We start from the raw sequence: 22,917 nt of genomic DNA, 5'->3' as shown, positions 1-22,917 counted from the left end.
GAGAATCGATAAGAAATGTTTCAATCCATTGATATCGTTAGCCTTTGTGCTTAACGATTCCCTTATCAATTCTTTACATTGTGCTGGAGCTGCCAGGCCTTACGTCAACTAGCCTGCTGCCGCTAACTTAGCTTAGCAGTTAGATAACGTTTCCCAAGAAAACTCTGATTTAGGATTTTCAGGTTGAAGTTTTACTGAAGAACTGACTTCATAAAGAAATGTACATTACTCTCTCTCTCAGGAGATTCATATTCAGTACATTCAAAATGGTATAAAGCTTCCAAAGAACTTAAACCATTGCTATAACCACTTTGAGACACTAGATGGCCTACTTGAATTATTAATATATTACAACACAGTACATCAACGTCACATTGTGGGCAATTTTTACCTGTTTCTGTATAATTATGCTCAGAAATATCCAGACTCAGGGACCAATTACATTGTATTCACTTACAATAGAAACTCAATTAAATGTTGTTGACACAGAAAATCTGTAAAGCTACTTTTTGTACCAAGAAAATTCTTAACAGGAAATGATAAGGGCATCGGTTTTGACAAAATCTCATCAATACCCATCCCGACAACTTATCCCGGCATCTGAGATTATTTCTGAGTAAGACCAGCCTGAGACAGACATTTTTGCCTCATAGTCATCAGGCAGAGTTTGTTTGAGATCGTCTCCTCTCTGCAGAGTGATCTGATATGATGTGTGTCATCAGTTTCTTTCAGGCATTGCTCGTGCTGTTGAGAAATGATCACCATTGTTTTGGGCTCTGACCAATCAGAAATGTTAAACACTGTCAAGGGATGAAACAGGTGTTACAACAGTGTGTCTGGATTTAAGTATTTAAAAATTAGTCATTTTTTAGCTGAATGAACATATGGGGTTTTCTTTGTGATAAGTGATGAAAGTGTAGTTTGTAGGTGTCAGCTGCATGTCCTGTTTCATGGGTGGTTTCCTTTTGTCCCCCCTCGACTGGTGTTTGAGGTGCATTTTTCCTGTACATCCAGAAGCTTATATCTCTTGAATAAGAGATGAGAAGAGAAAATTGATGGGTTTTTTTAAGCAATGTTTGATTTTTTTTGGCCACGTTGTGTACTTGTAATCTTAATGTTATCTCACATATAAACTAAAAATTTGATGTACATGAAAGTATAAATTCACTGTCGGTCCGCACTAAAAATGTATCTTTTTCTTGTCTTTTCTTATTTCAGGAATAACGGGTTAGTTAGCAATCTTTGGAAGGACTGCAGCTTCTGATCCGATAAGGTGGAGAGGAGGACAGGAAAATTGTGAAAGAAGAGAGCATTTCAAGCTGTGACAGGATGGCTCTGGTTGACAAACATAAAGTAAAACGCCAGCGGCTGGACAGGATCTGTGAAGGTGAGATACACTCTTTCACTCCTCGCTTTCTCTCTGCTTTTTATGCACATGTGGATTCGCGATGCAAGCTTCACATCTGCAGGTGACTGGAAGCAGTGATTTAGGTTGTGGGATGCTTGTGCATCTATGTGTGAGTGCATGTAGCTTTGAAGGTGTGTATTAGTTCTTTGGATTTATGCTTTAGCTAAAGAAAAAGATCCCCTCCCTTGTTTTATGGAAATGAAGTCTCCACCAGTGTTTAAGCCTTTCAGCCTGCTGTTACAAATTCAGTGAAAAGCCAGTGGGATCGTTTGCATAAGTGTGTTTGTGAGTGTCAAAAGGGAGCCTTGGGACCAGCCGAGGCTCCAAACTTCAGCTTTGAAGGCTGTTGGGGAGGGAGTGAAGTGTGTGTACGTGGGTTTGTGTGTGTATTTTCAAGAAGTTCATGTTGTTGGTGGCTCACTGAGACAAGAGTTCGATGTTTTTAGATTGCTGGAGAGATAAGAGCGGAGTTTGTTGTAAAGTGGAGAACTCCTCAGAGCCCTTGGATTGATTATGGCTCAGACTGGTGTGTGTGTGCGCGACTGCAGGAGATTTGCAGTTCATTTTCCACTGTAGATTTTTACTGAACCACTGACAGAGCTACTAAATGTCTCATTGTTTATGCAGTGTGTCTGTGTGTATGAAGATTTATGTAAGGTCTGTGAAAGGTGTTTAAAGGTAATCTACTTGGAGCATTTGCTTTTAGAACCCAAGCAAATAAAACCCCAACAGAACTACTTCATCAGATCCTGCTCTTTAATATGTCTGGATGTTCCTCACTCACTTAAGTCAAGCAATGTCCGAAACCCTTTTCATACTTTTCTGTTGTAGGAGTATACAGTATTAAATCTGGCTGTCTTTAAAAATTTTCTATACAGAAGTCATGGTCAAAACCGCTTTTCAGAGCCACTGTGGTTTAAAAAAAAATGAATAAAAAAATAATGGAGGACTCCAGAGAAAAAAAAACAGTTCTTCAAACTTAAAGCTCCAGTGAACAGTTTTTGTAACTGTATATGATGCTGGTTAAAACCTCAAATGCAGTTTTAATGACTTGAAAAAGAAAAAAAAGCCATTCACAAAGAGTTTGACAATACCTTTATTCTTATTTGTAATGCTGTAACTTCTGGAAGGGGGTAGGTGTCAGATAGGGTGGTTTACAGCACAGTATAGGAAACACCTTCATGATCAGTAAAACATGTATTCTTAAAGGAAAGCAGGATAAAATTCTTTGACAGGAGCTCAGTAAAGAGATGAGAGGTTTGTCCACAAGGACACATAAAATCGAAACAGATATAAAGTTCCTTGCAGGAGCTTTAAAGTTAGGATTTACTTTAAAATCCTAAAAAGTCACACAGTTGTGTAAGATTCAGCCTTTTCTGTGGCCTCTAAGAGATGAAAGATAGGTGAAGACTTCAGTTTTTTCAGCAGTAAGCCATTTCTGTGCAGAGCTCCGAAGCTGATAGTTGGACTCAGAATACTGTAGCTTTGATAGTGACGAGAGATGAACAGAGCACCCTACAAGGTTGAACAAAGTCCACTTTTTAGATTAGAAAAATATATATATTGAGGTGTGTTTTGTACACCAAATGTTTAAGGTAATGAGTAACAACACTCAGTTATCTCTTGAGATCCTAAAAATGTAAATGTGTGGCAGAACTCATAGCACATCAAAAATAAAAGCCCCAATATCACAAAGTCAAAATATCTTTAAAAATATTGAACTTTTTACCTCTGGAATCTGATTTCTACTTCTCAACCATCATTAGTTGAGGTAATCCAGCATTTCTTTCTCATATTTTTATAGCTACAGCCTTGATCTGTCTTTTGTTTGTAGAAAATTTAAATACTTGGTTTGTGTCTGTGTCAGTAAATAAACGTGACACAGTGAAGCTTTCCAGTTGAGGCTTTTCAAACGTTTGGCACCACATTTGAAAAATCCTGACATTTTGCCCTCTTCTTCGACTGCAGGCTTTTCACTTTACCTTTTAGTGCCGCGGCTCAGAGCTGCTTTTAACACACTAAACTGACTTCAGACATCACCTTATCTTAACTGTTTCCCTTTTTTATGTCCATGAAATCTGCCCACGCTTTCATCTGATGTGATCACACCAGTCGCTTTCTCTACTTTGCAAAAAGGCGTTCACATTCTTCAACCCACTCGGTCCATTTTCAAAGCCTTTTACTCAACCTGTCTCACACTGTTCAGCATGTGATGTGTAACCTGTCTGTGGCTGAAAAGAAATGGCGCATACAATGAAAGTGTATCCTCAAATGATCACTTTGGCATCCCAAATTGAGTGAACTGTGCAGGTTTTATTTTGTATCTGATTTAGACTCAGACTTCTGTAAAAGAAAATAGATGTTTCAGTGTCACTTTAACTCTCTGACTTTGTATTTTTGAGTCACTTCACATTGAAACTACAGAGTCTCAGCATTCCTCTTTAATCATTTCTAAGGAAAATAGTTTTCAGATTTAGAAACAGTGTAATAGATTCCTAAACGCAGCACTGATGCTGTGTGTTTCCACCCCCAGATTAGAGCCACATGTGGTGTCTTAAGCCCCTTCAAACCACCAACCCTGCTCTCACTTTTTCCCTTTTTTTTAAATGAGGAAAATGACTTTGTCCTAAAAACGCAAAACGTGAAACATCAAATACTAATATTTTCTGATCTGCCCCATTAATCCCACAAACATCTTTAACAGTCTGCGACTCCCCTGCTTATCAACAATGAAGTCATTCTGCAGTTCTGAAAAAAAAAAAAAAAAAAAAAAAAAAAGACGGAAAGGGGATTTTTTTTTCTGATGCAGTTAGTCACCACAGCTGCTCTTAAAAATGTGTAGCAAAGGGTGATTCACATAGAGGAAGTTAAAAGATCAAAGGGTGGTGAATCACGTTGTTTTCACGGTAGCGTAAAATCTGCTAAACCGTATAAAAAGGGTATTTCAAAACCAGAGGCATGGGGTGTTCTGCACCATAATGTCAGAGACACCCACCATTATCTATAAACAGTGTTTGGACTGAGGCGTGAAATAGAAATCAAAGTTTGCATCATGGGTATTGACTAAAATAAGAACCTTATGGAGTGGATGTGATTGCATTGCTGTTGTGGGCTGCACTTTGTCGAGACGGCTTCCCTAATCTCCATTTATCTTCTGGGGATAACTGTGTCAATCCTATACTTGTTTTACAGCAGCGTGCATTGATTACATCTTTGCTCATTGTGAAGAGTGGCTAACTGAGCCGTGCCCGTGGCCCAAATTGAATTGGAAATGGCTGATCCAGTGTAGCTGTTTACTCCCATCAAACATTGTCACGGTGCTGGAATGTGGATTTCACTGCATACCATTCAGGATGCCTGATGTGATTCATTGTCTCTGCCTTTATCTTATATTTTCATGGTTTTCATATTAGGCACGCAAGTTAAAAACTATGGTGATAATTATTTTCTATCACTTGTTTTTTTTGACTTGTTCATCTGATTTTCCCAGAGCTCAACATGACAGACCTTTATGCCTTATTTTTTTCCAAACCACTGTTGAAAATATGAATAATCGTATCACAATGATGTAAAACAGAAAAGCCACACATCCTTAGTTAAGGGAAGCTAAAAACAGTCATTTTTGAGCTCTGGGTATTTCCAAGATGTTTTCTGCTGAGCTTGTAAACTGAGCAAATCTGGCCACATTATGTCTTATGATCAGTTCGGATAACATGACACAGGCTTCAGAAAATGCTTAACTGGGTCTCTTTAAGTGAGATTACAGTGAATGGTGGAACCTGATGAATGCAGGAGATAACTGTAATTAAGATGAGGGATTTCGTTTGAAAAATTTAGCAGTGATTGATGCGTTATAGAGACGTAGCATAGAAGTGACTGATTGATTGTCCAAGTTTGACAACATTTCCTGTTTTTCAACTCAGATAAAAGAAATAGATTCTTTTTCACATTAAATTATACTGACCATATTTTTAGGGGGGCTGTTGTCTCTGAGCTGGTAGCTGATGTTTTTTTTAATCTCTTTTTTTACAAGATTGAAATTTCAGGCAGAAATTAAAATCTATTAATTAATCCAGAAAATCTAAAATATTGGTAGCAGACCTGAGAGAGTGTCCAGGTTTTTAATTATTTTCTAAATTATTTTTTCAAAATTTGAAAACAGTAAGTTTGAGATTACCAAGTCTCTAACTGACTGTCATGGGTCTTGTCGAATTGAGCTATATCCTTTTACTCAGATCAGATGTTTTAAAACAAATGTCCCTTGTCTCACAAAGTTTTTGAATAACTGACTGCTATTCTTGTGACAGGAGGAAGTGAATTGCCCCTAAGGCATCGTGGCTAGTTAGGAGATCATTGTACAATGACCTCACCATTTCAGCAAGTCAGGGATGATCTCCTAAAGATCCCATGCAAATTTCAACAACATATTATTATGTAGCGATTTAAAAATCTGTGCACAGTATGAGTATCCAGCACTGTTATTCTAAATCCATGTTAAATTATGTAAAAGCATAATACCCCCTTGATAGTAAAATCTATGAATACTAGGATCACTTAAGAATCTTAATTATGGAATCATTATAAATGAAAATTAATGATCCTCATCTCTGTTCACAGCAGACAGCAGCCATAGGTCTCCCATGCTTAAAAACACAGCTCACTCCTCATTATATTTAGATTTGGTAAATATACTGATGGTACCAACACTCGTCAACACTCAGAAGGATTTTATTCGAACTGTAAAATCAGTAACAGCCTTTTTAATGGATACAAACTGCTCCTCTTATTTTCCTGCTGAGCTTAACTGCATAGTTTAGTTTAGTTATCAGCTCTCAGAATGTATATGCTACAACTGCTCCTTCTGTTGTGGGTTTGTTTAAGTGCCAAGACGAGTGTTACTGCAATAAGGGAACTGTGGCAAACATCTGTTGTGAGCATCAGTTCCCGTACTCCCTCATTCTTCCCCCTTGTTTTCTCTCTCCCTTACTCTCTCTCCCTTTCTGTCTCTCCGTCTGTCCACTCCATCTGTGTACCCAGCATGCATTGGCTCGAGCGAGAATGTGTGTCGTTGCCACTGCCGTTTAGCCAGAGCTAACTGACTGATCTGGGCAGAGATGGGATGTGAGCGGCACTGCGACGTGAACTAGGTCGCAGTGACAGCATGTTCCTGAATGTTGATTTACAAGTTGTAAATCTGTGCTGGGATGCAAACACCACAAGGTGGGGTAGTGTAATTTGTCATGGCTATTCCAAGTGTTGTGGTTGGCAGTTCACTTAATATGCTTATGAATGCATGATAATGCGTCCTGCTTTGTTATGTGTAAAACAGAAAAATGTTGAACATGTAGCAGCAGATAAATTGGCTGGTCAAGCTCAAGTAGCACGAAACTTAGTGTGTGACTGAATCATATTCTCACATTTAATGGACAAGGCAGCTCTTTATTGTGAAATACTTTAACAGAGGGTGAAGAAGAAGAAGGAAGGGGGATCTTGATGTCATCCCTCCCTGCAGGCCGAGGTAGGGGGGCCTTCGTGTCGTAAGTTCTTCAGCACAGGGCTCCATCCACCTCCCTGCTTTCATCCCTCCCTCCCTTCAGTCTCCCCACGCTCTGGCATCCAGCTCTGGTATGAAGTCATCGCAGCAGTCTCTGGGTCTGACCCCCCCTCCGGCTTGTTCCAGGCTCCTCACCAAAACCCGCAACCCCTTTACAGGCTTTGTGGGGAGGCGGGGAGGGGACAGGGTAAACGAAAGGGAGGAAAAGAGGAGAAAAGAGCAGATAGAAAAATGGAACAAAGTGTTGTTTCTGGAAAGAAATGTGTAGCAAACCGGCTATTATGTGCTATTAATATCATTAGAGTGGGATCCTTTTCCCAGTTACCTGGTTTGCTTTTCTTTTAAGTGTCTTTGTTTGAGCTGGCATTAAGTGTGGTGGTTGTTGAAAGTTGGAAATGAGTTCCTGGAAAAATTTAATCTTAAAATAAACTCCTCAGCAATGGCAGAGTATCACAGTGACATAACAATTAGGAAAACAGGGTGATGGGGTGCACTTAGAAAAATATGGGTTATGGGATAAGGGATCTATTTTTTATACACCTGGTTGAAAAATCTGTGGGGCTATGTGTTTGTTTCCTGCTGTGTAAATTTGAGAAATTGAAAAAAAGAGGATGTAAATTCAGAATATAACGCTCACCAAGTATAATGTTATTAAGATAAGTACCAGCTTCATTGCTGTCAACCTTTGTTTTACAGGCCATTTGGCCCCTACGGAGATGCTCTCAGAGACAAATAATCCCACTGGAATCACATTCAAGGCAGCCATGTACATAATGTCTTTAAAGTGTGCATTACAATTCATCTGACAGCATTGTTCTTTGCAGCATTGTAATCCCATTTCCAGTTAGTGCCTCCTGCCCCGCGCTCATGCATAAGTCAATGTGCGTTTAACATTCAAATCATGCCTTAAGTACGTGACGTGTCACACCGGAGGAGACAGTTGTTTTTATTTCTCTTACAGTGCAGCCCTCACTTTGAGTTAGCGTGTGATTTTGTATTCATGTATGCACGTCAGAGCGAGGCCAAGGCTTTAGCGGCGGTTTCGCGTGTGTGAATGAAAAGGGACATTAACGAAGCTCCGTGGCCACTGCTGTCTCTGCTGCACGTCAGAAGGCAAGCAGAGCAGGGTCAGAAGGCTGGGTGGGGATCTGGAATCGTGTGAGACCAATGTGTGTGTACTCTGTGTGTGTGGGTGTGGGTGTGACTGAGGGGTGGATGGAGGAGTGAACTCTGACATTTGGTGAGGCATGCAAACATTTTTTTAAAACAAGCAACCCACCTCTGATTTTTCTGTTGGCTAAACCGTGACATTAAAGGGACACTTCAGATATTTCGAAGTGGGGCTATATAAAATACTTTTTAGTAGTGAGAGTGAGACTGCTGCAAGGCCTGATTTAAGGAGCCAGTTACAGTCTTCTTGCTCTTTTCCAGTCACTCTGAGCATGTTATGTTCCGTGCAAACTGATACACGCCACCGTTGATCACATGTCAGTTGTTACGAGAAAGAATAGAAAGAAGGCGCTTAAAGAGATGCCAGAGGAGACGGTGGAAATGCAGCAAATACAAGGCTTCCTAGCAGTCCAATCACAGGTCTCAGAGTCTGAGTCATTTTGATTTCATTTGAGAGGACTTGCAGGGTATGGACGTAAGCTTTTGCGTTAGAAAATGAGTAAGCAGACCTGTGGCATGGGCTACTCAATCAATTCAACTTACCAGCCTCCACGGGGTCCAGGACTGAGATTCTTCAGCAGTCTGTTCAGTCTCTGTCTCCTGTATCCTGTCTGCTCACGGCAGGGGAATTTCTTCCAATGTGGCGTTGGTGTCTGATGTTAGCTCCGTTAGCCATGTCTGTGAATAGCATGATGCTACTCTGCCCTCTGGTATTCCCTCTGTTGCTGGGTCAGCACAGCTAGCTCTTTCATCTTATTGGAGATCTATCTATCTATCTATCTATCTATCTATCTATCTATCTATCTATCTATCTATCTATCTATCTATCTATCTATCTATCTATCTATCTATCTATCTATCTATCTATCTATCTATCTAGATAAATATCTATCTTATTTATCTATAGATAGATAGATAGATAGATAGATAGATAGATAGATAGATAGATAGATAGATAGATAGATGTAAGAAGCTCCATTCTCAGACCAATACATTGTGACATGATGTATTTGATACAATTGTTGGTTTGTGTAGAATACAAATCAGTAGGCAATACAAATGTTGTTTCTGGTACATCAAGACCTGACACGCTTTGCTGCTAATTTGTGACATGCAGGCAGTAAAGGGTTAAATGTCTGTAGAGAAAAGAATTGGACAAGTCAAACCGTACTCTTCTTACTCTGGCTCCAAAACCATCACCAGTGTAATATGTCAGCTACCTGTTGCAGGGGTATTTTGGCTTCACTTTTGTACAATAAGTTGAGATGATGACATATTGTCCTGCTTTATATACAGTAAAGAAGTCTTACATATTAAAAAAAACATAGTAGTTGAGGGTTATGTTAGTTTGTATCCATTCTTTTTGATTTCATACCCCAGTGCACACTGTGTTTTTAAATTGCAGCCCTGTAATTCAAAGGTAAAGTGCTGTGTGAGAAAAATAGATATAGTTTATTTAACAGCCTCTTTTGTGAACAATCAGTCATTGATTTTACTTTCTAATCATGTCTACCTTTATGTAGTTTTCTCTAAAGCTGAGAAAAATGTGCTCCTGTTTAAGTCCACAGTGCTCCTCCATATCAAAGTGGCTTCTCCCCAAATCTCATCGTAGCTAAAGGAAAGACATAATTGCATCGAGATTTCTCTATATTTTCCCCATTTAAAATTTTCTATCAGTCAAGTCTTATTCAATGTAAGGTCTTTATAAGCCTCTGCTGGGGTGGTATTATATTTGTTCCAAAATCCTCGGCTTAATTCCATAAATCCCTCTGTTACAGTGAAACTGGCGTTGTGTGCACAGCCTGGCAAGTATAGCAAATGGAGGAGCATTAGAATTTGAAAGTCAAACATTGTTTAGTTGGAGACAAACAGAACTCTACGATTCACTTTCCTGTCAGGATTAGAGTGGCAAACCCTGAGTACACACCTCTGCCCCGTCTCTGTGTTTGAAGTTGACTTTATGGGGATGAGTGATCTGCTGCAGCGAGAGCCAGAGTCTCTTGAGAGCTGGGCTAGAAGTAGTAATGAGAGCAGTGGATGAGGATGGGGAAAGAAGCCAGAGGATGGCATATACTCTGTGGGCCATTGCTCTTGACATGGATATGTTTGTGTTTGTGGCGTGTGCTGATACTGGCTCTGTAAATTTTATCCTGATGCTGGATCCTCTAAAGCTTTAAACGGAGACTATACTTTGCAAGGACACATGTGGACTGGCTTTGAAATTGGTGATGATATTCATAATTTCCTGATTTTGCAGTAGAATAAAAGTTTATACACAAGGTCAGAATAAAATCCAGGAACCTGTGTGCCTTCAGGTGATTAATGACACCTGCACTTAAACTGACTGTAAAACTCCTATGACATTACAACAGCAAACTGTTAAATAAAATCAAAATAGGCTTCAGCAATGTCCTTTTTTTGTCAGCCAGCAGCTTTGATTTAATAATTCATCTCTATAGTCCGTTTCAGATCGCTTTGAGGTCTTACTTTTGCCTCCGCTCCTTCCCATTTTAATTTCCGTTTTGCAAAAAGCTGACTAATGTTCCTCTGACCTTACGAAAAGTGAAAAAGTTCTCAGTCATCTGCTGAATTGGTTTATGGAGCCACCGTCACAGCTTTTTCCTGTCATCTTCTGAAAACAGCCGAGTACTATGCTCCCTCTCTGATCTCATCCTACTCTAATTACACAACTGTGATTAAACAAGATATGAGAGAAGACGATGACAGACAAGCTTGCAAATCTTCAACAAGCCCTTTGTGTGACATTCAGAAACTTTAATATGCTGCTTTTAAACAAGGAATTCTCCTTCGCTTAAAATATGTGGTGAGCTTTGAGATTAGATTTTGGACACTTCCTCACCTTCCTCATCTATTTTCATGCATTAATAAACAGGATCCTCTGCATGAGAGATTAGGTTTCAGAAGCAGTGACATGTAATGAGACATGCAGGTTTCCACAGAGTTAGGTTCAGTTTTGTAGTCATATGTTGAACATTCCTTTGGTTAAATAACTTTCCACTGTTAGATACATTGTCACGTTTTATTTGGTCCAAAACCTGCCAGTTGGTGTTTGAGCAGACAAAAAGTCTCTTGGTAAATGCACCTATTCTTGTGGCGCCCTGGTTTGATCAGCCCTCAAAGCTGGCTGGGGACGTGAGCAGTACTGGTGTCGGTGCTTTTCATCTACAAGAAGGTTTTGATGGGGTGGAGCATCCAGTTTCTTATTTTTCTAAGAAACTCGACGTTCATCAAAAATGGTTCTCAACCATTGAGAAGGAGGCGCTGGCACTTATCATGGCTCTGTATGTTGAAGCCTATGTCAGTGCTGCTATTGCTCCTGTAGTTGTCCATACAGATCATAAACCTCTTGTGTTTCTACATTGGATGCGAAACAAAAAGCGCTTGATGAACTGCAGTTTGTGGTTGCAAGCCTTCAAAGTGGAAATCAGACATATCCATGGCCGGGATAATGTTCAGGCTGATGCATTGTCTCGCCTGTACGCCAGTGTTCCTAAACAATGTGTCCTGTGAATACTTTTTTTTTTTCTTGTCTAAACATTCTTTTCCTACTATACATTGTTTAGTAAATAAGGGTGGGGTTGTTACATACCCCGCCCCCCCTTGTTCCTGGTGGGTCTAGTTTTCAAGATGCAAATCTGAGCATCTGGGCTTGGCATTTTGAAAAAAAGCCCCACCCCAGTGAGACACTATCTCTGCCATACACCTTAGCAGGATCTCACACACCTTTTGTCTTAGTTTCATCCAGTGAATACATCTTTTATATGTTGTTAATTTTATTGGACAGTAATTATCATGACTTTGCCATTGACTTAAGTGTCCGTTGACTATTTGTCATGACCCTTCAGCCAAGTCATGACGATTTCCTGAAACACAACTTTTTTCACAGCAAAACATTTTCCCAAAACTTACCTGAAAAGAAATCTGAAAAAGAAATCTAGAAATGAAACCATTACAGAAAAATAACTACAATTGACAAAATCAGAATTTTACCCATTTGCACCTGAAAAAACAACCCCTACAAAAAATTTAGAAACACAAAACACAAAACCAAACAAACTCTCCTTGGCCACTAGATGTTTCTCTCTGGTCACGTCCTGTCGTCCTCAAACACTTGTAGAAAAGTTGGGGAATAAACAATTTTCTGATTTAGGCTTTTCATCACCTTTGTTGAGTGTCCCTGCTCAAAAACAAATTTTCATGAACAACCACTAACTGTTAAGCCGGAGGAGTGGTGTCAATTTCCCTGTTAAGTTTTAGCTGGTTGTTGAGTCTTCAAAAAAAAAAAAAAAAGCCTTTAAACAGATACACTGACTGTGTCTCTGCTGGATTTACCAGTATTACCACCAGGATCTTCCCCGTAAAGAAGTTAGGGAAATATTCACTTAAAGCAGCCCTGCTTTTTGTCATTTTTAAAAGAAGTCAAATGGATTCTTGTGCTCCCGATTAACATATGTTTTTTAAGACACAGGTTGTTGGTGGTTTGGATAATCTGCAGTCACAAAAAACCCTCCCCCCTTTCCACTCTTGTACACAGATGCACACACACCCCACTCCCTGTGTGTTTTACTTTTCTTTGCAAATGGGCAAATCCAGATTACGAAGCTTCTCTGAGAGGAGGAGATCAAAGGAGCTTTAGGGAAGAGGGGGAAGGTGCCACATTTTACCAACAGTGAGAAGCATAAAATCATATGCACAAAATTTGTGTTGGAATATAAATAGAGAAATAAAAACTGTCTTGGGATTGAGTGATGCATTTTACACACTGACAGTAATAAAAAAATTCTGTGGATTATTGCTTGACATGGCAATCATCAGGAGAATAAATAGGACAAACATTGCAGGTGGATTTCATTATGTGATCTGAAATCTCTTTGCAATCCATGTCTTGTAATTTTCAATGTCCCTCAAGTCAACATAGAGACAGCCGGTCTCGGTGATCTCAAATTTGGGAGAGTAGGGCAGTGACATCGAGCAATACCAAGGCATCAAGGGCATTTCAGTGTGAGTTGGGCAGCAGTTGTTTGGAGGCTCTGCAGCAAGCATGGGGCCTGGAGGATTAGCGTCCAATCAGGGTGGATTTAATGTTTACTGACAGCACATGGGACTTAGCGGAGAGAACTGTATTTCATTTGTATTCAATGAAGCAGCGCGCCTCCCCTCCCCGCGCTCTGAATCTGGCAAACTGTAACACTGAAACCTGTTGACGACAGTGCATCACTAACAGCTCCAGGTAGGTGACTCTTTCACCCAGGGTAAGGGGTTTGTGGCTGGACTTTATTTGTAGACGTCATCATCATCATCATAATCATCATCATCTCCAGATCCGCTTGAATCTGGTTCACATGACGTCACAGTGGGAAGTGGAATTAAACGGGCTTTATTTGGATGTAATCCCTCATAGCAATCGGCAGAGCAAGTAAAACGTCCCAGAGAAGGAGAGAGATAAACCCTGTTGGATTAGTACAAGCCCCAGCCCATCCCAACCTATAACCCAACCTATCCCCTTCTTTCTTCCTTTTTTTTGTCCTTTTTTTTCCCTACATTCAGTGGCCATCTCAAGCATGCACCCTGTTACTATGTCTCTCATGGAGTAGCTGTGCTTCCTCTGCGGTATCCAGTGTTTGTGTGGTTTGGTGTGATGTGTTTGTGTGTGGTGTCCTTTTTCCTTGTGCACAACAAGCCAGCATGACCAGGGATTAATTATTCAAGGACCACAGCCAAAGGAGGAGTCACCCGATAGTACGGACTTACAATATTACAACCTGATATCAGGTGAAACGGTAGACCCTGCTTCATCTTCTTTCCTGCTTGCTCTCTTCCCCTCTCTCTACTCTGTAGCTACAAGTCTTAAAGAGAACTTTTAAAACTAGGCTTTAAGCAGAGGAATTTTTTTTGTCTTTCATACTTTGTTGACGCTGTCCTTGGCTTTTTCTTTTTGCCAATGCTTGTCCCCAACAAACAGTTGAGCCTTGGTCGCTCCCACAGTTGGGACACATTAGGGAATGAGGGTCAGTGGGACAGGGCTGAGAGTGTCTACGATCAGCAGGCAAGAGTAGCTGCCCGACGGAGCTCTCTGTCATACGGAGAGGGAGGAGGGTGGTACGAGCCTCCACCAGGAGTACAACACCCTGAACTGGATTTAAAACGTGACCCATATTCCTACCAGGACTCCCTTTACGGACAGGTTTACGCAGAGCGACAAGATCCACGGGCACTGAGAAAAAGCTCTGTTCCTGATCTAAACCACTACGAGCGTGCATCCATGGCTCACCGAGGATCCATTCCTCACCCGGACTACTATTCCCATGACCCGGCTATGACTCCTCGTCCACCTGAGGGTTTTTACCGGCCAGAACAGCAACCTGCACCGTCTCATCCTCATCCATTGAGCAGGTCAGGGTCTCGTTTTGGGATGGCACCAGGGGCTCGTGCTGTGTGGGATCAAGGACAGGGGGGAAGACCTCAAGCACCTTCATCACCTCTACCTGCTCCACCACCTCCATCTGCTCATGAGTTGAATCGAGGTTATAGAGAACCTGGTGCTGTAGCTGCTGCCAAAATGACTTCTGACAGCCAACAGCGTGTACCGTCCCGCGATCCATCTCCTCATTATGGTATGGAACATGCATCTCCACGGTACCCCAGCGAGCCTCCACCTCTGACAAGTCAGACGGTCTACACGGATGTCAACGGCCGCCCAGTGGATCCACAGCAACAGGCTGCTACCTGTCTCGTCGTAGATCCTTCCAGTCAAGGTATGATCATGAGGCAAGAGACAGCCTCACCCTACACTGTGCAACAGCAACAATTACAACAGCAGCAACAATTACAACAGCAGCAACAATTGCAACAGCAGCAACAATTGCAACAGCAGCAACAGCAACAATTGCAACAGCAGCAGATACAGCAACAGCAACTTCAGCAACAACAAATACAACAGCAACAACTTCAGCAGCAACAATTACAACAGCAACAGCTTCAGCAGCAGCAAATACAACAACAGCAGCTACAACAGCAGCAGCAACTACAACAACTACAACAAGAGCAATTACAACAGCAACTGCAAATGCAACAGCAACCGCCACCAACTATGCCGATCGCTGACCCCAACTTGGCAGTGGCAGCTCCACTTCCTGCTCCACCTGCTACAGTACAGGCTGCAGTAGTTGCCGCAGCTGCAGCTGCAGCTGCACCTGCACCTGTACCGGTGCAGGTGGCCCCAGCTCCGGTCCCTGCTCCTGCAGTTACGCCACTTGCTCCTGCTGCTTTTCCAGCTCCTCCCCCAACTGTCCCACAAACACCAATGCCTGTGGACCCCAAGAAGACAGTTGATCCTGAGTTTCTTGCCCTGTTGCGAAATGAGGGCCTCTCTGAGAGCACCATCTCTTCTGTTATCCAGCAAGGTTTTGACTCCACCAGCATGCTGTCTGTAATGGAAGAAAACGATGTCCGCACTGTCGCCCCAAACCTTGGCCAAGCTCGTGTGCTATCTCGCTTGGTCCATAACTGCAAGCGACCTGTTGAAGCTACACCAGCCCCCTCCCAACCCCAAACACCTATGCGGGGCCGCTCTAATAGCTTTAGCCATCGCTCAGATATCTACCATCACCAGCCACCAACACACCATCCAACACACCCTCCACAGGCTTTGACGGTAGACCCTCACCTGGTGCCCCCACAGACCCCTGGAGCCATGCAGACCATCTCCCCAAGGATGGGAGAACCAGGGGGGAGAAGGCCTAGCAGTGCTCCTTCTCAGCATCTTCTAGAAGCCACCGGAGCCTACCCAGGTCAACCACCACGCTCCCCAGGGCCATACGCTGGAGCCATTGTGCCTGTTCAACAAAGACCCATGTCTGCCTACTCTTCTGGAATGGCAATGCCAGGGATGCCCATGCAGGGTATGCAGATAATGCCACAGCAAATGACGGGGTCAATGCCTGCCATACCAGGGTCCATGCACCCCATGCCAGGTATGCCACAGCAGATGCCTGTGTCCATGCCAGCTTTACCACAGCCACCCCAACAAGTACCGAAAGCTTACTCTACCAATTATACAGTGCCCATGGAGCTGATGAAGAGGGACAGGAACATACTGCCACTCTCACCCATGCACAGCCCACATCCAAGTCCTCAGCTGATACGAAAGGGCGGGGGACCTGCTCCTGACAATGCCCTTGTCCCTATTGGACCACCTGGCCCCAGCCAAGGTGCCCTGATGGCTAACCAGAAGCTGAGCCGCCGCACAGGTCCGCCAGTTATTGTATCCACAATGGCGTCTCCAGATACAAGTAAATCTTTGTTCTTCTCATATTCTCATCATCTGCTTTTTTTCTGATCTCTTGATACATGTGCTCTTGCTTTTTCTTGGCTGTTTCACATGTTTTTTATAGATAAGGGAAAGGATTTGGGCCTGAGCATTTCTGGCATGCTTTGTGAAAGACACCATTTTCCATTTTTTTCTCTCATTTCTCTGACAAGCTCCACAAAGCAGTGCTGTTTTTTTTTTAGAATCTTTCACCTCTTTTCTACAATTTGCTTGAGATTTCGACACTGAAAGCGAAAACTTTAGTCAATATGATTGCAGTCATTTTTTTATGAGACAAAAATTGTTTTTGATTGTGATGGTTTGTATTTGTATTTCTGTCACTAAGAGTAAATTTATCATTGTTGTGGTTAGTGCACACATTATTCAGCTGAGTGGTATGTGAGATATATTTAGTTGAGTGTGGTCATCAATGCGTGATGTACGATGCTTGACCTTTAGAAAGTCCAAGCATGATGTTAATACCAAAGCATTCTTTGAAATGGTTTTATCTTTTGGTCAGATCAGTCGTTCTGTTTGCTGTTCTGTTTTTGTTCAACAGATAAATAATGAGACTGTATTCTTCTTATCTAGGCCAGTGGAACGAAACCCAAAGGCTACAGCCGATCTTTTTTTCAAATCATTTTGAAGGATTATGATTAAAACCGTACAAGGATAACTTTCCCAACCTGTCCTAGTTTTGGATTCTGGATTTGATCCTTAAATTATACTTGTATCTCACTTTTTTGACTGCTTATCACTAGGAGAGCAAGATTCTTCAGGTTTCCAAACACTTTGTGTGAAGTCTTTTATTAGCACAGTAATCTGTTGCATGCTCTCTTGCCAGAAGTACACATCACCCAATCAAATGCTACATAAAATAGCCATTGAGGATGCGAGAAACAGCTGTCAGAATGTTTTGAATGCACCGCAAATCTGGACTGTTCCAGTATTCATATGTGAACTACTTACTTGAAGATGTATGTGACTAGATAAGTCAGCTGTTGTGTGCAGTGTTGTCTGGGAACATGAGGTGTCCAGGCGTGAGTGTGTGTTGCAATGATGTGCATCTGTGCACAATATGCATGATTGCCTTTGCAAGAGGATTTTTCCTAGTTAAGCTTTTATTGGCTGTTTGTTATACCTCTTTGTAAATAATGGGAGCAACGCCTCAAATTCATAATCAGCCACAAGTACACAGCATTCATAAATAGGCTTAATGGTGATTGCTGCATTGGTTGTATGTAGCACTCTGGATGTGGTAATGTTGTTACTGCAGCTGTTTTTGATGAAGTCCTTTCTGCTTTGCCACGCACCATCTCTCCTCAGCCCCCCAGCTCCTGTTGTTGTAAACATGGATGTCTTATTGCATTATGGTAATGAGGGTGCATCAGAGTTGCCGGGAAAGGCTTCACAACAACTCTGCAAGGTGGACCACTGACCTGCATAAAATAGTAATGAGAATGTGGCTATTTTTACATTTTTTCTTATCAGGTTAAAACTTTGTTTAAATTGGTGTAGAAATAAGCAGGTGCTGTTGTTTCAGGGAGTGGGTAAAACTTTAGTTTGTGAGCTGTGCCTCAGTCTCTAAATGAAACAGAATCACAAATCTATGAGATTCCAGCTTTGTTTCCACATAATCAGAGCTGCCACCTTCTTTTTAACTGTGAGCCTAAACTCAGATTTCTCCATCAACACCCGCTCACCACAGGCTGACTAGCAGCATCACTGGACAGATAAAATCGAATTACAGTGCTGATGGCCGACGTGTGATTGTGTCATTTTCTCTGTGCAGGTTGTAATGAGAGGTGGTGGTGGGGGGGGGTTAATCCATCAGATCCTCTATTTCCTCTGCTGCACTAATCCACAGATATTCTCATTCTGTCCAGACCAGCCTCTCTGCTTTCTGTGAGGCTCTGTGAACTGCCAGTAGGTTCGAAATAGACTCCAGTGGCAGCGTCACAGACTGAAAACAAATGAGTTTTGGAGGCATTTTTGTTGTCTCTATAATTTTTAGACCCAAAAGAGCAGACAGTAAAAGATCCCCATTGCTTGGCTGTCAAAACACACTGCAGCTCCCCGCACACAGACATCACAGTGTTGGTACACACACACAGTCAGCAGAGTAGACCTTATTTGCATGAAGCTGACATTTGTTGCTTAGGTAATTTCATCTGTTAATGGACACAGGCGCAAAGCTGCTCTGAAAGCATATTCCGAAATTGTATGTTGCTAGGCAACGTGGGTTTTGGTAATGGTAGGCAGATTTGCTTTTGGTTAAAGGGTCAGCCCATTGTCAGAAAACACTGCAAATTTACATGCTAGCCTTTTTTTTAACAAACGCTCAGCTAATCTAGTTCATCTGGAAGACAGCAGTACAAACCATCACTGTGCTTTATGGGGGATTAATAAAAGTCAGACGGCTCTTCAAAGATATTTTGGCATTTCATCCTCCCTTTCCTTTTAAAGAAAGACTCAGATGTCACATTCAAGGTTTGTCAGATAGACAAATGATAGTTTAACTGCAACAGAAACCTGTTTTCAGCACTTTGTATCCAATTTGTTTTGACTTCATGATACTTCCTGATTTCTGACAACCTCAAAGAATTCATTCGTTACAGCACTGAGTAAATGTAGTTTTTAGCTCTGTGTAGTATTTGAAGCTTTGTGCAATACCCTTGAGCAAGACCCCGCCTCCATCTGACTAACTAGGACTCACTTCCCATCCCCCGCACCAGCAACATCACCCTCCATGTTAATGTCAGACCACCACTATTTTACCTCCAACCCCACAGAGGCTTCTGGCTTCCGCTCGTGGACCTGGGCCAAGCGATGTGATGCCAGCTCAGGTCAGTTTTTGCCCTGCGTGACACACTAGCCGCAATTTCCTTCCCTGCTATAGACTTAGCGTGATACAGGGGGTGGGTTATGGCATATTAGTTCTGGAGATAACAGATTATGTATTAACGGGCCCAGGTCAAAGCTACAGGCAGTTGTTACACTGAGTGAAGGATTAAGGGGGGGGTTGCAGTTCTACTACTGATGGATGATGAGTGCTGCTTTCCTGGTGGGGGAGGGGAAACTGGCATTTACAGCTGTCAGTCAACCTTGGACTGTCCACAGAGATGAAACAAATGGTCTGTGTTGCACTGTAGATTTTGACGGTCAAACTTTGGCCTTAATCTGGTGTGCAAGTTAAAGGTTGTCTTATGTTATTCTGCTCGGCACACACACACACACACACACACACACACACACACACACACACACACACACACACACACACACACACACACACACACACACACACACACAAAGGAATATCATTGCCTCCTGACCTCAGAGTCTGGCTACCAGTGCCATGACATAATATAAAAGAGCCATTGGATTAACGCGTGATACAACAGATAAGCGTGGACATTGAATGTATTGTTCTGTTGAATGTTTTAAGCCTCAGCTAAAACAAGCTGTGAAACATCTGCTAGGAAGACTCAGAATTCAATTTTGTACTTTAGAATAATGATTGACTTTTAGGCTTGGATGAATATGAAAAAATGAGCAGCTGTGTCAAGAACAGTAATAAGCACTGCTTGCAGGTTGTTGTTACCGAGCTTAAGAATTACAAGTTTCAGAGGCCTGCTTATGCTCTTAAAAGTCTAACCCAACTCTCTGGGTCAGAATCATCCATTGTTTTTACCTAATTGAAAGATGTGCTTATATTGTTGACTGAATTGGCAAACGTCCTCCCCCTCACTTGCCGGCTTCAGAATTACCATCTGCCACTGGTCAAGGCCGTAGCTTTGACTCAAGGCAGATGCCATCATGCTATGGTTTTCTACTCCCTGAACAAACTTATATTAATGGTGGTAGATGGACATGCACCGATCGATGGGTGCCAATTTCCTTAATTTTGGGGGTTCGTGATCAGGGATCGGGGATTGGGGATCAATGTTTGGTGATCAGGGTTGGTGATCAGGGATCGTGATCGGCCCATCCTACATATTAAACTGATCTTATATACCTCCAGGAAGGTCTGACAGCCAGCCTTAGTTGCTTTTTGCTCTGAGACATAAAACTTTGGACACTTTATTGGTTGTTTAAGTTAAAACATAAAGATTTTATTGTTTCACAGGTATTATTCAATGATTTTCAATAATAAAATATTGGAACATTGAAGGTATATGCTGTCATTTATAAAAAATGAAAAATAAAACTTGGTATCGGCCCAAATCGATATCGGCAGGTCAGGCTTTTAAAGATCAGTGATCAGCCAGAAAATGTGATTGGTGCACCCCCAGTGGTAGAGTATGTATGTGGCGCAAAGTAAGTTGCCTCATAGCCTGGTCACACTGGTCATCCGTACCGTGCCCAAGTACGCGCTAACCCTTGGTCCAGTGCGTTTGGCCAGTGTGACTGCCAGTTTTGGCGGAGAGGGGTGCTTTGGCATCTTACACTTCATGCATGAGCACAAACACTCGTACGCAACGAGGGCATTACATACGATCCAAGACTGAATCTGTATGAATGGCTGCGACCGCTCTTCTCAACAATTTTTTTAAACAATGACTGGGGTATTAGAGAGCTGCAGCGGACAAAAATGACTTAACATAAGCCAAAAAGTAAGCAAGCTGTAGCCATGTTCTCTGTGTTCGCACAGCATTCTGGCCAGTAGGAGAATGGTGCTGCAGGGGGGCAAATAGTGCTTGAGTGCGGCACAGTATGGATAGCCAATGTGACCGTGCCCTGTCTGGTGAAATTGGCGTAAAACCATCTGGCTAGAGCGATTTTTTTTACCAACAAACTCATATTTACACTTCAGGTGTTTTTTTTAACAACAAGAGCTTTAACTACAGACTTTTTGAGTGACTGTGGTTTTTGGACCTCAGGCATCTGGGTCAAAATTTAGTTCTGGGGGAAATTCACCCACCCCTTGAAAAGGTCATGCCCAGGGGTTAATGCTTTTCTGAGTTCCAGGAACCCTGGGCCGACTGACCACAAGGTGCCTTGGTGTTGATTTGAGAAGGAAAGGTAATGGGACTTGGTGATGAGTTTATGCAAGAATAACTACACGACTTGCCCATTATACCATATCCCACTACACAGGTTGAGAAGACGCTTAAAAGGCAAAATTGAGATCAAGTAAGTGGTTCACCCAGTTTGATGTTCTGCAGGGACACCAGCTGGCATTCTCCCACATAGTTTTATCAAAGCCTCAAAGAGAGCAAAAACTGGCGGTGCTAGTTCAGCTAACATTAGCATTATGTCATTATTTACTTACTGATTACGATATAGCGAGGAGAATTAAATTGAGCTCGAGTTTGACTGTTTTCTAAATGATTTCTCACTGATAGAGTTAGTTGGAATGTAAGTTTCCATTTAGAGGGCTAGGAAGTTGCATAAGAACATCTGTACACATGGGTATCTTGTTTTAAGAAGTCATTCAACAAAGATGAGGGTAAATGAACTGAAGCTGATGTCCATGAAAAAATGTTAAATCATGCATGTGGCTCTGTCTTCAGTGTTATCTTGAGGATACAAAGACCAAAAAACCTCTAAAGCTATCTGACCCTGAGCTAGACACCTCACAAATCAATGCCGTTTGTAGGAAAGTGGTTTGTTTCTTATGGGTGCACAATTTAATGTTGGCACATGTGGCGTCAGTTAGATCCCAGTGCAAAGATGATGTTCCCCTTAATATCAGACTGTGGTTTCCTTCTCCCGCTTGAGTAAATAAAACCTCTGGTCTCTAATTTCTCCTCATCTTGTTTTAGTTTTCTTTTTGTAAATTAATCCCAGTTTCTCTGTCTCTGCGTCTGCGGACACTTCTTCTCGGTAGAAAACGATTTGGCTTTGACACTCTCCTAACTCAAAAAAGCACCGAGAGTGGAGAGGGAAGAAGTTCGAGGTAATGGGAGAAATATGTTTCTAAACAAACGTCATACTCAGCTCAGCACATTCATTCATGACTGTGGTTGTGGCTTGCAGAGCCTGTCTGCAGGAAAAAGAGGGAAATGAGGAAAGATGGGAGGTGATTGGACTCAACCAAAGACAGCAGAAAAGAGGAGATTGAATAAGGAGCAAAGTTGAAAGCATGCAGAGCTTCTTTGAACTAGATTGAATGCAGCAGAGGCAACGATTGAGACTTGGAAATGAGTTTAGGAGGGCAAACAGAAGATTACATAACATTACACCATCATTCTGAAAGTGAAAGAAGTGAGAGCTTGTATCCAAAAATCAAGGACAAAGGTTTAGATGAACCTAACAGAATCTTAGTTAACTGAAGCCAGGAGTGTCTTTTCAAGCTTTCAGGAGTTACGGGTCCTTGAAGATTTCCCAGAAGGATTTTTTAGACATATTTGAAATATCTCTTAATGAAATTTTCACAAGATTGAATTGAAAAAGTGGACCTTGGGATATGAAGTCAGACCGTGGAGGCAAAGATATTTTTGTGGTCAGGCT

General features: G+C 41.9%; 1 protein-coding gene across 4 annotated transcripts in view; it reads left to right on the top strand.

The window, feature by feature from the left end:
* Positions 1 to 22,917, top strand: part of LOC141794951 (C-terminal-binding protein 2-like) — a 76,893-nt gene that overhangs the window by 24,084 nt on the left and 29,892 nt on the right. For 3 of the 4 annotated variants that reach the window (XM_074675622.1, XM_074675625.1, XM_074675623.1), the window contains one exon: positions 1,219 to 1,387. In XM_074675622.1, coding sequence (XP_074531723.1) covers positions 1,330 to 1,387 — 58 coding nt within the window. In that variant the 5' untranslated portion in view covers positions 1,219 to 1,329. Of the gene's footprint in view, positions 1 to 1,218; positions 1,388 to 14,094; positions 16,445 to 22,917 lie in introns of those variants that run through there. The other variant, XM_074675621.1, reaches the window with a different exon arrangement.

Source organism: Halichoeres trimaculatus, unplaced genomic scaffold (genome assembly GCF_033239565.1).
Source record: "Halichoeres trimaculatus isolate MK-OKI-2021-1 unplaced genomic scaffold, fHalTri1.1 fHalTri1_scaffold_8, whole genome shotgun sequence".
Taxonomy (NCBI): Eukaryota; Metazoa; Chordata; class Actinopteri; order Labriformes; family Labridae; genus Halichoeres; species Halichoeres trimaculatus.
This window is presented reverse-complemented; position numbering and strand designations above follow the sequence as displayed.